Source organism: Leuresthes tenuis, unplaced genomic scaffold, assembly GCF_036924035.1.
Source record: "Leuresthes tenuis unplaced genomic scaffold, fLeuTen1.0.hap1 SCAF_13, whole genome shotgun sequence".
Taxonomy (NCBI): domain Eukaryota; kingdom Metazoa; phylum Chordata; class Actinopteri; order Atheriniformes; family Atherinopsidae; genus Leuresthes; species Leuresthes tenuis.
The window spans coordinates 5,401,168-5,418,018 of record NW_027325367.1 but is presented as its reverse complement, the minus strand read 5'-3'; the positions used below and the strand labels follow the sequence as shown (position 1 = coordinate 5,418,018).

Genomic DNA, 16,851 nt, shown 5'->3' with positions numbered 1-16,851 from the left:
CACTTTGAAAATGGCATCTGTGTTGCTTGTCCCTTGGTGAACTGCATGTGTGTATCCACACCACTGACCTCCCTGTCGAGGCCCAGCTGCAGGCAGTAGCCGCCTACCCAGTTGTTTTTAAATACACTAATGCCTCTGATAATGACCATGAATATACTTGAAATGACTTGAAATGTGAAAGCATGAAAGCCGCTCAGCTGGTGCTTAAAGGGGAAGTTTTTTAAACCTGGACCTTATTTCTGGCATAAAATATCTACTCACTGATATTTCACTTTAAGAGGTTTCACACTTTAAGAGGAATTAATGAACGCATACTGTTGCACTGTTAGCTCAGAGCTGCCGTGTTGCTGTTATTGGGGGCTTATAGGGGGCTTTCTACACACGCATCTAGTGGGATGACATCATAGACGCGCGCCACTGCAGCACAGCTCTGTCCCTCTCTCTGCTTCTGCATCCTCTTTTCCAGGAGCTCCTCATCCATATACTTTGGCTGAAAACGGTAAGGACATCTATCGTACTCAAAGTTGTCGTCCACGTCATCAAAATCTGATAAATATTCTGCCATGTTGCACAAAACTAGCAATAGCAAACTCTGTGTGAAGACAGCCAACCGTCACAGAGCACGGAGTGAATCAGTTGTGCGTCACCAAAATGTTATCGTTGTACTCGTGATGAACATATTTTATGCCAGAAATAAGGTCCAGGTTTAAAAAAAACGAACTTCCCCTTTAAGGCCTTTAACTGAAAATCACCTATCACCACCAAAGCTTATAATAGTTAAGCTCTATTTTCAATGTCTGTGACATGTTGCCTACACACTGAAACTACTGTAAAAGTTGTAATATTTCTGATATGAGATCCATATGATGACTGAATGTCTTTTACTGTCCATTTTGCTCAGAACAGCTTCTGTTAGGCTTACCTCAAGCGCTAAAAAAAAAGATGTGACTCGGCTCGAGCCGAAGAGCGGCATCTTCATTTTAGAGGAATGTAGTTAGTTACTGCATTTGATTTCAAGGTGTATGACTGACTGAATGTGACATAAACTTATCAGTTGCAGGATCAATACATTGGTCATATGTTTATGTTTAAAACAGTTTGGGATGAAACGCTTGATTCTACTTACGCTCTCCCAGGAAATGATCATATTCAGATATTATTTCAAATAACAACTGCCCAGTTTCTACTTTTAGTCATATACTTATCTGTTTTGTGCATGTTTAATTTCACGTATTTGTTTTTAAAAAAGTCTTATTTAAATATCTTTAAAAACTATTTATTGGCTCAATAAAATATGAAGCCATTATACCATCAAATTTACATATTTATGTAAAATAATAGTTTTTGGTGCAACGTCTATGACAAAAATATGGAACATTTAATAGGACTTCTCAGGCAGGTTCACAAGTTGTAAATAAACATAATTTAATGATACAAAGCCAAATAGTTTTCACTCATAATTATTTAACCAGTTGATTGTGAAGCTGAGCCTCTGAACAACCCCTGAAAATGAGGCAGAATCACATACCTATTCAAATGGAATGTATAGGGTTAGGGTCCCAACCTTTGACCTGTTCTCCATTTTTTTGGGTTGGGTATTTGAAGTTTTAGCAGCTCTTTCTCAACACATCCAAGTTTTGTGGCCCCTCCATTTGTTCTCCACACAAACGGCTGAATAATTCACACTTTAATTACAAGTCGATAACTTTAGCAGCAGCCATCTTTAGGCTAATGGATCAGGGTCCACTATATTTTCTGTTAGGCACTGAATTGATAAAGTGTCACAGAAAAGCCATTGAATGGGCTCATTGATCGACAGACACACAGTTGGGGTGAAACAAACACACTTGTTTATTTGCTTTAGAATTTTTATGCCTCTAACAATTATACACATTTAAATGCTCAGTGAAGTAAAGAAGTAAAGGACCTTTAAAACAGCTCTGAGGCAGTAGAGCTTCATTAATTCATAGCATTTCTGTTTTGCTGACAATATGATGATGCTTTCGATATGTTTTCTATACTGATGAGCTACCACGTCTCTCTTTCTCTGTAGACAATGAGCAGTCGTTTTTTCCCCCACAACGTCATCATCACAGATGCGGTTCTCAGTCTGGATGAAGACTCTGTCCTTTCAACCAATGAGGTGAGTTACTGATTAAGAACAGGTGAACTGAGACGGTTGACGCTTTATCAGCACAAACCAGGTGAGACGGCTGCACTCCCAAAATGCACGGCCACCAAAACACACTTATTGAAAGCTGGAACACTCGTTCTGTCCTTTCATGGTAAGTTTTGAAAAAAAACAGCCTGCTTTCATAAATGTTTTCTAACCAGCTCTAATCTGCATGGTTTCATGTCAGCCAGTGGCAGAAGGTGGCAATATCTTAACAAAGTATATTGATCCTTCTCGAAATGAGGCAGTCAATGCATGGAAAGTCATGAATACCATTTCTTATAAATTAACTGCCTCACTCTGCCAAACAGTGCAGCGACCACTGAGCTAAAAAAGTGAAAAATGCGGTTTGCCTTTAAAGGCCATTTACAGAAAAATCGGATGAACTCTAACTAAGAAGGATGAGGAGGAAGTCCAGCACAGCAACAGCCAAGAAACAAAGCAAACATTTAGACTGCAGTCATCAGTGAGGCCAGGATGCTTAAGATCTGCTCTTACCACTGTGAAAAGATGGGAAGAAATAACAAAGAAATGAAAAAAATAAAAGCAGAGAAACTGAAGGAAAAGACAAGCTAGGAGAGCAAAAGAAAAAATAAAAGAGATGAAGAAGAACAAAGTGAAGAAAGTAGAAGAAATCTAAAAGTGAAGGCGAGGAAAATGAGGTGAAAAGATAAAGAAAGAAAAGAAAAATCAAGACAAGAACGAGCAGAACGAGTAGAATTTAATGAAAAAGAGTCAAGAGTTTTACGGGAGCCATTACCTCAGTGTCTGTATCATTACGCTGTCAAAACACAGAGCACCTCTTTGATTAAAGTCTCACTTATTACTTAAAAGCGAGGATGAGATACACCCTGGTGATTTGTTGCACCGACATTTGTTCAAGAGCAAATTAGAAACCGGTGAATTGTCTAAAGCGTTGTAAAGAGAGGAAATGATATTCGTATTCACCCTTTTTAATCAAGACTTTGACATGTCAGCAGAGTTAGTGGCGAGCCCTCGGTGTGCTCGCTCAAACAAAAAGAAAACTGGCATAATTATTCATAGAGTGTCACAGTTTACATTTAAAGGTAAATGTAAACATTCAACCTGTATTCGTTTATGAACTGATTTGCCTACTTTTATCATTTATTCAATAAGTATGAACGAGCAAAGGCTAGAAACTGTTTCATAATGAGGGGATCTTTGCAGTCTTATGGTGCCGATTTAATCTTTAACTAACAGCAATAACAAAGATTTTGTAAGAATTGATAATACAGCTTTTGGGGCCTTAACTGCATCAGAATATAGAATAACATAGTCTCTGTGGGGTGTTAGTCAGGACTTTCTTTCTTCTCTTTAGTTGTACAAGGGGATGCATCTGTGGCAGATCTGTTTCTGGATCCAGATGTCTGTGTGGTTTTTACTTACATCAAAGGTTTAACCTAAATCCGCTGTACATATGCTGCTCCATCCCAGAGAGTTCATGTGCATTTGAAATAAAAAGTTATTTCTGGTCTACTGTCAACATGTTGCAATTGAAAATCCCTATTATGAAAGCTAACATTACAAAGGTGACTGGACAGCATTTTTTGTCCTTGAATGAACTCTTTTCTTACAAATTTGCCTTAATAAATCAACCCAGTTATAATGAAGTGTTACAACAAAGTTTAGTTTTAAGCACTGTCAGAAAGAACTCCTGTGGTGCTAATAGCGCTCCACCACTAGCAGCAGCCTCGTTTCTCCACTGATTTTCAGGCTGTGAAAGATGTGATCTTTAATGGATTGTGAGACTCAATAAACCCAAGAGATCTAATGTATCTTTAAAATCTGAGATGTTTTATTGATCAGAGCAAGTCAATTTTCCCCTTTCTATGCTAACAGGATCACAATCACAGTTTACGACAGCGCAGTTTGTGACACAGTAATAGGAGAAAGTTTTTACAACCATTTTTATGGCCATGTTGCTTGTTTTATGAAACGAGCAGAAAAAGGCAACGTTAGAGAGAGAAATCATAGAGGGGATGAAGGGAATCTTTACTGTGCTTACTGACCCCATTGCTCTGATTGCCCTTTTAACATGGGGAGGGGATTTACTGAAAGATGAAATATGTCAAGTAACTGAAAATGTGCAAGAGGGAACATTATGCTTTTATTAGGAAATTTCATATTACAATACCTTAGTGGCAGAGCGGCTGTGCCGATTCCCTAATTACATTGTTTCAGCTCATTAATTGTATGATTACTCAATGAGGAGCGATTATAGGAAGGAATACGCCCCAAAAACTTGACAAAGCTTATGCTTCCCATTAGGTGGTCATGCATGCTGCCGTATTATGCCTTTGAAACACACTTTCTAAATGTTGGATGGAGAATTAGTCCTACTAAAGCAATGCAGGAATTTCTATGCTCCACAAATTTGAAAGCATATCTAGGTTGTTGCGGTATCTGAACACGCGTTAAAGCCTTTCTTCATCTAAATCAGTCATAAATATCTTTTTTAGCCCACCAACTGTACCTTATTCCAGTCACATCAGGATACTTCAGTTTCTGATGTTGCAAAACATATTCTAAACAGCAGGAAATTGGGATAGAAAACAAATGAACGATATACGCAAGCAAACTGTTTTGCTTACTTATTGACTGATTGCAACCTCTGGAAAAATTTGGGGCCTCCAGCTACAGAATATTACCAATCTCACTGACAGTGTGGGGCTTCTTTCCTAAAATCATATTTCTTCCACCTACATGTGTAATGAAGTCAGATGCAGAACTGCAAAATTAAAGATCAGAAATTAGAAAGGTTTGCTCATGTTATAAAAAAGAATGAGGCTGAAGATGTCTGTATAAAGTCTCTGTAACATGGAGGTGACATGAAAAAGAAAAAACTGAGTGCAAATTCAAAGCATGAACTGTGACACTTTATCAACGATACACAAATTGAAGTTACACATATTTCTGACATTTTAGCCAAAGTCTTCTGGTATGAATGACAACATACACACATTTGTCCTTTTTTTACGGTCCAGGCCACCCGTTTGTTTTTCTGCACATTGTTCATTCGCCTCAAACCTCACAAATGGAAACAGGCCCGACTTTCTTTGATGTAATGTTTCACAAATTTGTTTCAAGTTTGCTTTTCTTTTCTTTTTTTACAAAAAAGTTCAAATAGTACATGCAGATCAACAGTAAAATGTAAAGGCCATATTTTAAAATGTACACCCACAGATGAGTTGTTTTAACTCAGGCCTCTGTGCTGGTAACATCACCTTAGGGTTGGCGGGGGGGTAGCTGTCTATCCCAGCTGTCATTGGGCGAGAGGTGGGGTACACCCTGGACAGATCGCCAGTCCATCACAGGGCCACGCAGAGGCAAACAACCATGCAAGCTCACTCCTAGGGATAATTTAGCATCACCAATTAACCTAACATGCATGTTTTTGGATGGTGGGGGGAAGACAGAGTACCCGTATACAACCCACGCATGCACAGAAAGGTCCCAGCTGGGAATCAAACCTGCAACCCTCTAGCTGTGAGACGATGATGCTAACCACCATGCTACTGTGCAGCCCGGTTACAACATCTCCTCCAAAGTATCAGTAACTACAATCTACTGTTGATAATCGACTTCCTAATTACTTACTGATACACACCCACTTCACAGAATCTTTCATTTTAACCAGAACAGCATACTATACATATGAATAAACCTTTTTATCCAAACAAACATGTCCTACTCCTTCCCCAAAATGGGAATAGCAGACAGAAATGTTCTAGTATAAATTGTATTGACAGATCACAGGGGGTATAAGGAATAACGATGGTTAGGGTACAGCCCTGAATGCTGACACTGAACATACCAACTTCTACATACAGACTTTTAAGCAATCAGTGAGAGAATTTCCAGAGTAAAGCTCAGGGAATCGTCTTGACAGGAGATAACCATACACCACAAGGTGCGAACAGCTGGCCGCTGGTAGCTGCAGTGTGGACCTTCTAGCTGGTTGTCCACACTTCATCAAACCACTTCAACACTTCAACACTGGATTCTACATCACTTTGAGACTAATTTTCCTGACTTCTACCACCTGACCAAATGGAAGTTGACAGCACTGCAGTGGAACCACATGACAGGGAGGAAAAATGAAAACTAATTTATACCCCAAAACTTCTCAAAACACATTGGAAAAGACGAAGGAGGGTCCTGTTGCTCCTTTTCATCTGAGAACATCTTAAAACAAAATGTCAGGAGAGATTTGAAACCGATCTAGTGCTGGATTGACCCTCTGATCCACAGATCAATTTTGGCCTTGTAGAATCCATTTGTATGTATAACAAGCACACCCACACTCTGTGTGTGGGTGTGCTTGTATTTTCATCACGTCATCGGACATCACACACACTTGTATCTACAACATCAATTCCCAAAAAGTTTTTGATGCTGTGTGAACATCTCATAAACAAATTCACAAAAGAACATAGAAAACATATTACATGTTGAAAGTGAGACATTTTATCATGTCATGAAACATATTAGTTCATATTAAATTTGATGGCAGCAGTATTGATGCTTTAACCAAGTGCCCTCACCTAAATTAAAGGGGAAGTTAATTTTTTTTAAACCTGGACCTTATAGCCTGGCCCCCGATAGTCCCCAATAACAACAGCACGGCAGCTCTGAACTAACAGTGCAATAGTACGCATTCATTCATTCATTCATCTTAAAGTATTGGGGAAATAAAGACAGATAATGCCTTATTTAGAGGCTGTATTGTCTCTGCCCAATTCTCTCCCGTTATATGGATATACGTGGATCTCGAGTGATCTAAATGAGCGTCCGAAGGATGCCGACTTTCACCAAGATGTTATCGTGAGTAGATGAACGTATTTCATGCCAGAAATAAGGTCCAGGTTTAAAAAAAACGAACTTCCAGTTTAAGTTGTTTACTTGATGGGGGCAGATCCAGACACATTTATGCCTTTGACTTCCAGTCTTTAACTTAAAAGTTTTAAGGCCTAATGAAACCAGACAGATGATAAGTGCTGAGATCCGTGTTCTCTCACTTACACACGTCCTATTTCACCTTTTAATCTCTGAAGGCAAAACTAGATTTTCAAGATATTATTAATCCTCTGATTACATCTGTGGAGACATCTGACAAATAAGACCACACACACACACAAACCATGGACACACACCGCTAACATGTCAGTTGATGGGGGGCGGCACTGAGAATGGCAGCTGCAACCTTTCTCTCCGCTTAGTGCTGCTGCTTTATAGTAATTGCTCACACTATTCATGACAGAAGCCATAAGGTATCAGTAAAGAATATCCCCTTTCGTTGCTCTCCTCCTTCAGCTACATCTCTCCGCCTATGCTATTCTGGTAATTAATTTTCTGTCTCGGTTCCTGAGGTGATCTGTGTCTGTGTGTGTATAACCAAGTATTTCATTATGTGCTGATCCCCTTATTCTCTGGTGTGTCTGCCTGCATGTCTCAGTGCTGTTTTTGAATTCAGAAGAGGGTCTTTATCATGTAGCTCATGCTCCTTCAAGGACACCAGGTGCACTAGACAATTCCACGAGATTTTTTCTTTATTGGTGAAGTTGGCAGTCTGAGAGGGAAATGGAGAGGGACACGTGGTCCAAATGGTGTAAGCGCTCTAAAGCGCTCCAGAGGTGGAAAATGCCGTTCCACAAAGACTAAAAGACTAACAGTGAATCATACTCTGAGTTGGCAGTTCAGTTCTTCAGCGAGAACCAATGCAAATGGACATGAATGTGTTGAATGTACTGAATATTTTGCAAGGCAACATGACTGTCTTATTTTTTGTTATGTATTCTTCATTCTAGTATGTTCAATTTGATTTTTACAATTTACAATTGATTTGGACAATTACAAATTTCTGCAGTTGAGAACAGGCTGTATGTAGGAGTAAGTGAAATGTAGTGGTGAAGCTGCAGATTGCCAACATGTGCATCCATACAGTTCTACAATAATGAAATCATAGTTATAAATACTATATTGCATTTGTGTCTGTAGACTCTTGTTAATGTTGCAAACTGCTTGACTAGAAGGCAGCTGCAGTGTTGTCCATGGACCTTCACTTTTTCTCTGTCCTTCCTTTCTGTTCCAACAGGTGGATTTTGCCTTCATTGTATGGCAAAGTTTTCCAGAGCGTATAGTCGGTTATCCAGCAAGGAGCCACTACTGGGACAGTTCCAGATCCCGCTGGGGCTACACTTCAAAGTGGACAAATGACTACTCCATGGTCCTTACAGGAGCTGCTTTTTACCACAGGTACAAACCACATGATTTCAATGCTTATCAGAACATATAATCCTGATTCACTCTTGTATTTCTCTAATTTTCAAATAAAAAAAGAATGATATCAGAGCAATAAAAGATATAAGACGGTAATAAAAATTGTCCATCATTTTGAAAACTTAAAGCTTTTTTGTGTGTATTATCTTTTCAGCAGAACAATCACCATAGATCCTAAACCTGATCATCATTAGACAAAGTTAGTTATGACAATGGTCATCATTAGAAGATGATTATTAACCCTGTAAAACCCATAAGTTCTACCTTATAAGAAGTCAGATCTGGAGTTGTTAGGTCAGAATAAACTACCTTGTGCTGTGGGGAGAATTAAAAAATACAGAAGAAGATATTCATGTTTAATGCAACATATATTTACATCCATCAGTCAATCCATTCATCCATTTTCTATACTCACTTCATCCTGTTCGGGGTCACAGGGGAGCAGGACTAAGCAAGAGAGGTTACACCTCGGACAGGTTGTCAATCCATCACAGAACCCACACAGAGACAAACAAGACTAAAAACAATGGACACTCAGACACAGCTAAATGAAAAGATCTGTTGGTACTAGGTGTCATCTTCATAGAAAATCCCATGCCTGGGAAATGTTTTGACAACCTGTTCTTGGTTCCAGAATTAGGGACCGTGATCACCAAGAGCAATAACCATAAAGCTAACTAAAACGCTAACGTTTCAAAACCATTCTGTGAACAGTGATGCCGAGCTCCAGCTGTACGCAGGCCCCAAAATTAATTTTGATTACCTGCTACTTCTTTGTATTGTTCAGAGAAAGACAAAGAAATCAAAAAGGCTTTGGGTTTTCCAAATTCTACAAAGACAAGAAGAGTTAGGAGAAGCCATCATTCTGTTACTGGAACTACTTTCTGTTGAGTTAGTTACAAATGAGTGAGATGGAACATTTTATTACCTGCAACTCTAAAACCTTAAGCTCTGCTTGTCCTCATGTGTTGAATGCATGGTCACATTTTAATCCACCAGAGAAGGTGAATAAAAAAAAGTTACACTTAAAATAATTTGAACAAGCAGGGATAGTCGCCTGTGGTGTTCGCTGGGTTTGTGGTGAACATTGCAATTAATAACTAATTAATGTTGGTTTTCCCTTTAAGGTAGCTACACACACAGCCATACCTGCATAAAAATGGTTGTACAAAGATGCTTTTTAGAGTACTGCCTAACAGCCAGTTCTATGATCACAGTTGGCAGTTATTCTGCACTCTGCTTCGTGTTGATCTATTCCAATTTCACAGAAAAACTTACAAGTTACAGTCCACATTAAAAGTCATCTCACCAGTTCAGTTGTATTCATTTTTTTTGTACTACTGTGATAAAAGAGGAAACAGGACAATATAGACTTCCTCTACCACTCTTTGTCTCGTAAAATTATTGTCAACAAGAAATGCTACGAAATGAAAACTGAAATGATAAAATCAAGAATGTAGCAGAGTGGTAAACCGAACACAGAGGAGTGTTACTCTCCTCAGGGATTTTAGGCATCTTGTCATGCAGATAAACAGCTTTCCTGTTGTTCTATTGTTAGGATGCTGAATGCACCTCTTTAGTCCTTTGTTATGCAGACTCTCAAATGCCTCCAAAAGCTGGAAACATGACTTAGAGAAAGTATGAGCAGTGTACGTGTGTGCTTGTGGGTGTGTAAGATCGAGAGACGATAGACCTTGGAAGGAAGGTAATGGACCTGACAGTGATCTAGTGCTCCCATGCTACTGAGAGTGCAACACAACAACCATACAGAATAGAGCAGAACAGAATGGAGGCCATTAAAATGAGTTAAATACACGCATAACCCCATCTAACTTTTCTCTTTATGTCTGTCTATCAGATACTACCACTACCTGTTCACTCACTACATCCCAGCCAGCCTGCTGACTATGGTGGACCGCATGGCTAACTGTGAAGACATCCTGATGAACTTCCTGGTTTCAGCCATCACTAAGCAACCACCCATCAAAGTCACACAGAAGAAGCAGTACAAGGAAACCATGATGGCGCAGGTAGGATGTAGTTTTACAGTCTGAGGCGCATTCACAATGAGTATGTCAGTTCTGTTGCTTAGCTTTACCAGCTTAAACTTTAAGGGGTCACTGAAGGATGAAATCATTCCCAGCTGTCGCCGGCTGAGAGGAGAGGTATAACGGACACGTTGCAAGTCATGCTGACAGATATAGTCACCAGTTCACACTCACATTCCCACCATCAGGCAATTTAGATAAGCCACTAAACTCAAGCTGCATGCCTTTGGGGTGTTATAACCTGTAAACTTCACAAAGAAAGGCTCCTACCAGCTGGCATGTTCAAACACAGAACTTTCTAGTAGCAGGCATCTATAGTTCTCTTAGTAGTGAGAAGTTTAATGAGATTTCAGACACCTATCACAGTCATCATCATCAACGTCTGCTGTGGAGATGCATGACTGGACTTTTTAGATGTAAAAAAAGAAAATGCACATTGCATAGTGAGATTACTGTCAGGGAGTAGTGGACACAGTACAGCATCCACTGAGTAGCAGGTGGATTTATGCATTCAACACTCTAGAATTTAAGTAAAACGTTAAGCAGTAATTGCAGTTGGCTGTATATTTCTGAAGAAGCGATGTCAGACACAGCCATACTTACCATGGCTGCCCAAGTTGCAAAGTGGGGTGATACACTGTGTGCAGCTGAAACTGATTGCAGCCCCAGGGCAGCACAAAGACTGATTTTAAAGATCAAAGTGATTTAGCAGCAGATAAGGTCAGAAATCATTTCTGTGAGCCAAATGAATTTTTTTATGGGTGACTAAACAAGTCAGAAGGAGCATGGACTTCTCAGATATTCCTTTAGGTTCTGTGTATGCTCATTTACTGTTATTTCTTTAGGGGGCGCTCCTTGAAAAGATTTACATGTTTCATTGCTCATCATTTTGTCTGAAACACACAATTGTCGCTCCCATCTCTTTAAACGGAACTTCTGACAAATGTGACTTGCGTGGCTTAACGGATGAACTTAGCGTTTGTTATATAAATGCAAACTTTAATAGACTAAAGTGGTGTCTGTAAAATGGCAACCTTTCAGCGCTAACGCAGAAGTTCCTCCTTCTCACAGTGGAACTCAAATAAAAAATAAATAAATTGTGATGCAATTTTGGTGCATTTTACCTTCAATCATTCTGATTTTAAAAATTTTAATTGTTCTCACCAGTTTAACAAACAAGGTTTCATTACCTTCAGTATCAGATTAAATGAGTTGAGCACAAAGTATTGGCTGGCACTGCAGTTAAAAATGTATAATAAATTTAAAAATGTCTTAGATATTCAATATTTGTACACATTCAACAATTTTTTCCGCCTTTCCACTCACGTTAACGTCCTTGTCATCTGCCAAGTTGCCTCTACTTGTTAAATTAGATTTTTATGCTATCCATCATCTTATCAAAATGCTAAATTAGCAACAATGTAGAGAGAACAAGTGATGGACAGTCACTATCTGTAATAACCGCTCATATGGGCCACTTAGTGGCTGGTTGTGAAAACTGCAGCTACACAAATTTACGTAATTTGAATTATTTCATTCCTCCTTAATGGTGTGTCACTACTGTCCCAAGAGACCTGCAATATTTGTAAATGCAGCCAAAATGTGGCCCAAAGGCTGTGTTTGAAACTATTCAAGTTTTGTGGTAGATTTAAAATAGCACCCAGTTACCAATAAACACTAACGGATACAATTATTCACATAAGCATTATGTGCTTGTGTATGATCAAGTTATTTAGGTTATATTGAATTAATCCCTTAATTTGAATCCCTTTTAAAGCTTTTTCAAACGTCATGAACGTATTTCTTTTTGTAAAACATCTGCAACCTGTTTGAATTTTTTAGAACTCATTCTTACCAACTAAAAATAATCTCTCCTGCATTTGCTGGTTCAATGCGCATTACTGCTAACATTACCAGATTAGTGGAGAAGTGAGAAGCAGTCAACAGGAATTACATCAACAGCATCCTCTGCATGGACAGGAGGAGCAGTAACAAAATGTGGTCCTTTGTGATATTTGCGCTCCATTGCACTAATATTGGTCAAAATTTTCTCCTTCCTCCCTTGGGAGTGTTTAACAGCAAGTATATAGTTTAAAAGGTGCATATTTATTGAAAATTGATTAATTGTAATTCCCATTTTATAAAATGAGGTCACTATAAAAGGTGATCCACTCCTTTTGAATGGTAGAGGAAAAGTTTCAGGCCATATAGCCCTGACCTTTTCTATGGGAGACTCCTGAATGCATTGTGTGTGTGTGTGTGTGTGTGCGTGTGTGTGTGTGAGAAAGGGTGTGTTTGCGTCCATATGGCCAACCCTATGTCAGCTTCTGATTGATGGCCTGACCACAGGCAGGACGATGACTCTGCAGTATGGACTCAGTGATTAATGTCTTAATTGTGAAGGCAGCACGGCAAACCTAGATTTACCCCCCACCTTCACTCCTTTCTCTTTTCCTGCCACCCCCCTCTCACCCCTGATTTGTGACTTTGCTTCAAGCGACAGCAGAGAGGAATTTTTTTTTGCAGAAAAGGTGGAAGGAGCTGATGTCTTTTTTGGAAACTGATCTGCAGCAACAGTTTAAGTTAATTAAAACAGGAACCGTGACTGTTTATGATGTTTTTGGTTATTTACTAAGTTTTCTATTTCAAATGAGAGACATTCCATCAAAAAGAAAAACAGCTTATTTCACTCAATTTGTCGTAATTTAATTATTCTACCTGACCTCCAGCAGCCTCGATTGCCATGAGATCAATTCCCAAACCCAAATGCCAAAGCTTATCAAAGGCTCTGCTGCCCTCGACCTTGCCCTCAGCCGCTCCATCTCCATCTCATCTCCCTGCAGCCACCCAGGGGCTCAACCTTCATTCCTCTTGGCTGCTGCCCCATCTAAGATAAGCTTGTGAGGTAGCACATCGGCAGGGGTTGATTGTATAAAAGGTAATCCAGGAGCCATTCTGGAATGGACCACTGAGAGGAACAACTCTTATCTGGGATGCTGAACTACTGCAGGTTGTTCTCTTTCAGATAGGCAGTTTGGGATTGAACGTCTTGTCTGGGTAGAATCTTGGTTATTTCAGGTTTCAGCAGGGCTTCATTTGGGTTTGTGAGGAGGTTCACAACCGAGAGGCTTCCTCTCTCCACAAATCCATGCTGTCTCTTATTCTCCATCATCTATGTTGATCGACTCCTCAAATTAAATCTCCTTTTTTCTCTTTATTTTTCCAAACCAAGGGCTCCAAGTCATCTCGTTGGGCCGACCCAGACCACTTCACACAGCGACAGACCTGTATGAACACCTTCAGCAAGTGGCTGGGTTTCATGCCCCTAGTACACTCTCAGATGAGGTTGGACCCAGTGCTCTTCAGAGACCAGGTTTCCATCCTGAGGAAGAAGTACAGGGACATTGAGCGGCTGTGAACTCACGTGGATTGAGGCCAGAGGGATGTTGTTCCTGGGTTTCTTGCTCAAAGAAACTGGAATACACACCTTCAATGAACATTTGTGAGGTAGAAATACTCACACACACTACAAAAAAAGCTGATAAAACATTGAGGTATGAACTACTTCTTTCTATTAAAACAAGATGTCTCTGTAAGGCTGACAGCAGTGAGCATACCTGCCATCTGTGAGTACACATAGATAAAACTGGTCAGCCACAACATTAAAACCATCTGCCTGATATTATGCAAGTTCTTCTGGGTCTGCCGGTTCTAACTAGCAGAACAATAGCACTAGTCCAATAAAGAAAGGTACAAGGGCTGATGTTATAGGGGGTTGATGTGGTTGACAGCAATGTATTTTTATGCGTGAGGTACAAGTCAAAGTAACATCCGCCTGAATGCCAGAAGGACCCGGGGTTTCCCAGCAGAACATTGCACTTTGGTGAGATGATCGATGTTGCTCACTTAATCCAGTCAGCGGTTTTAATATTATGGCTGATTGGTGTGCATTCATGCATGGAGACACATGCAACAAAGACACATTCTCGTCAGTCCTGATCACAGAGAAGCAGTATGTGTTGCATGGTTTGAACAAGACAACTGTACTGTGTAGGACCTGAAAAATAATGTCTGAAAAAAAATGATAAATAAGATGTTCGTTGTTGAAACTGACTAAAGGTGAAAGAGGTTTTATTAGTAAGTTGTAATTATAAAGCACTGTACATATGTACAGAAAAGACTGTGGACTAAAGGAACAAACGGTAGCTTCTGGCTCAAACCGAACGACAGCTGCTACCCCAAAAAGTCCCTTAGATAACGACAATATCCCTCTTGTATACTATTGTAGATTTTCAGCAGCAGTTTCTGTCTGTATGAAGCCGACAAAAATAAAATAAAAGGATGTCATGAGGAAACATGTTGTGTTGTCTTGCTATATTTGCTTGTTGTGGTACTTTTGTGCTACTCTTAAGCTCTCCCTGCATAATTAACAGTCATGCTGCAACATTAACTATAACAAGCTCATAGTCCTGTATTTTAAGCAGCATTCTGCTCTCTTTAGTAGTGCGTATGCCTGTCAAAATGAGTACACAATGGCTTGAATGCAACTGTTTGAATGAACAGTGCAATGAATTGTACAAATTATACTGCATATTTGTCTCCATTCACCTGTATAGACAGGCTGCTTGCAAAGAAACATGAATGGATGTAAAAACCATGGCTGGCAGTCACAAGATTTTAATATATTCATATTGCAATTACAATGATTCAAAACTGCATTAACCCAATTATAAAAAGATTGATAGTTCATAGTTTCAATATAGACATGTGGAAAATGATTGTATTTCTCATTGATCCTACCTGGTTTCTGATGGTGGTTCTGTTGTTCTGTTCTAATCAAACTCAAAAGTAAATCTGTCCACGAAAAAGTAACTTCACAGCCTGCCAGATTTAACATAAATTACACCAACTGTAAAGCTAGCTTAAACTGAGATAGTGGCTTGAACTGATTACGATGTTAGCTTTAACTTTCATTCTATTAATACATTTGTTATCAAATATGTTGAATAAGTTCCAAGTTCCAAGCACCATCTTGACAATTCCAAGTGAGCACTATGAAACCCAGTATTTCTACAAAGGAAAGCATCCTTAGATTTATATAATTATGTTCTCTGTGTAGTTACGAGACAGGGTTTGTGACACCGAATCAGAGTTTTTTGAGACATGAAATGGGCAGCTGACACAGATAACTGCCTTGTCATCTTCTCCGAAAGAGCTTTGCTCTGACAAACATGCCAGGATGTGCACTTCTTTCCTCCCTTTTTTTATGATGTTTGACAGAAACCCGTCTGTAAAAATAGCTGGATGAAATCCCAACATTTATGTCAGGTTAGTGTTGCCCCTTTTGATGACATCATCTTGTAGCAAAGCTCTTGCTATGGTTAAATGATGTCTCAGGGAAGAATTTTATGCCACAATTTTTTTTTTCAGACCAGAAGCGAGAAAGGAAGAAGGGAAAAGTAAGAAAGAGGAAGCTAAAAGGAACTAACGCTGCAGTAAGCCTATACGATAGTTATATTATCAGTGAGAATCCTTCATTTCTTTGTTAAGCAGCCCTGAGGATATTGTCTGGATCCATCAGATCTTTTGACCAGTGAATGGTTGCTACTTGTTACACAGCCTACTATTGAAACAAGCTGCTGAGTGATGACTATTTTTGTATCACTACTTACCAAAATAATGTGAGCATATTTATCCCGATAAAGTTCCTCACCATGAAGCTCTTTATCATCTCTCAGACTTTGTATTTGTCTCTTTCCTTTCATCTGTCTTTCATTGATTTTTTTCTACTATCTCCTCTCAGAAAAAATTATTTGATCTTACTTTCTACTTATCCGTGCATCTGGTTATCAGAGGCTTCCCCTTTTCCCATGGCCAGTGTCTATCAAATAAGATCTCAGAAGATAGATCATCAAGGGCTACAGCAGCTTTACATAAGTGAAATTCTGATGTCGAACCACAACAACTGCTACTTTTAACATGTACCGAGTCGGAGCTCCACAGATTCACTTTCTAATTTTAAGTTTCAGGCTAACTGATCCTTTTAATATAGAGATTTGTTGATTTTCTCAGGGCTCTACATTAGTGCATTTATCATATTTAGGATTTGGATTGTGGATAAGAACATGAAACTGTCACGAAAGGATCTTGTTCTGCGAGCTAGTTCAAGCAGGCAACTCGAGCTGCTCTGCTGCCTCCCGTGTGAACTGCCTCACTCTCTACATGCCACATCAAACGCACCCCTCCGATCTGGGCGGTCTATTTAAACTGCAAAGACATTCTTATGTCACTTCACACCAGCCAGTATGATACAAGATCTACAGCTTGGAA

General features: G+C 39.4%; 1 protein-coding gene across 1 annotated transcript in view; it reads left to right on the top strand.

Annotated features, from left to right (window-relative positions):
* LOC140267550 (exostosin-1-like) overlaps positions 1 to 14,813 on the top strand; it is a 37,754-nt gene extending 22,941 nt beyond the window's left edge. Inside the window, exons 6-9 of the mRNA XM_072362869.1 lie at positions 2,054 to 2,143; positions 8,289 to 8,449; positions 10,332 to 10,503; positions 13,754 to 14,813. Of these exons, the coding sequence (XP_072218970.1) occupies positions 2,054 to 2,143; positions 8,289 to 8,449; positions 10,332 to 10,503; positions 13,754 to 13,939 (609 nt within the window). The 3' untranslated portion in view covers positions 13,940 to 14,813. The remainder of the gene's footprint in view (positions 1 to 2,053; positions 2,144 to 8,288; positions 8,450 to 10,331; positions 10,504 to 13,753) is intronic.
* The last annotated feature ends 2,038 nt before the right edge of the window (positions 14,814 to 16,851 follow it).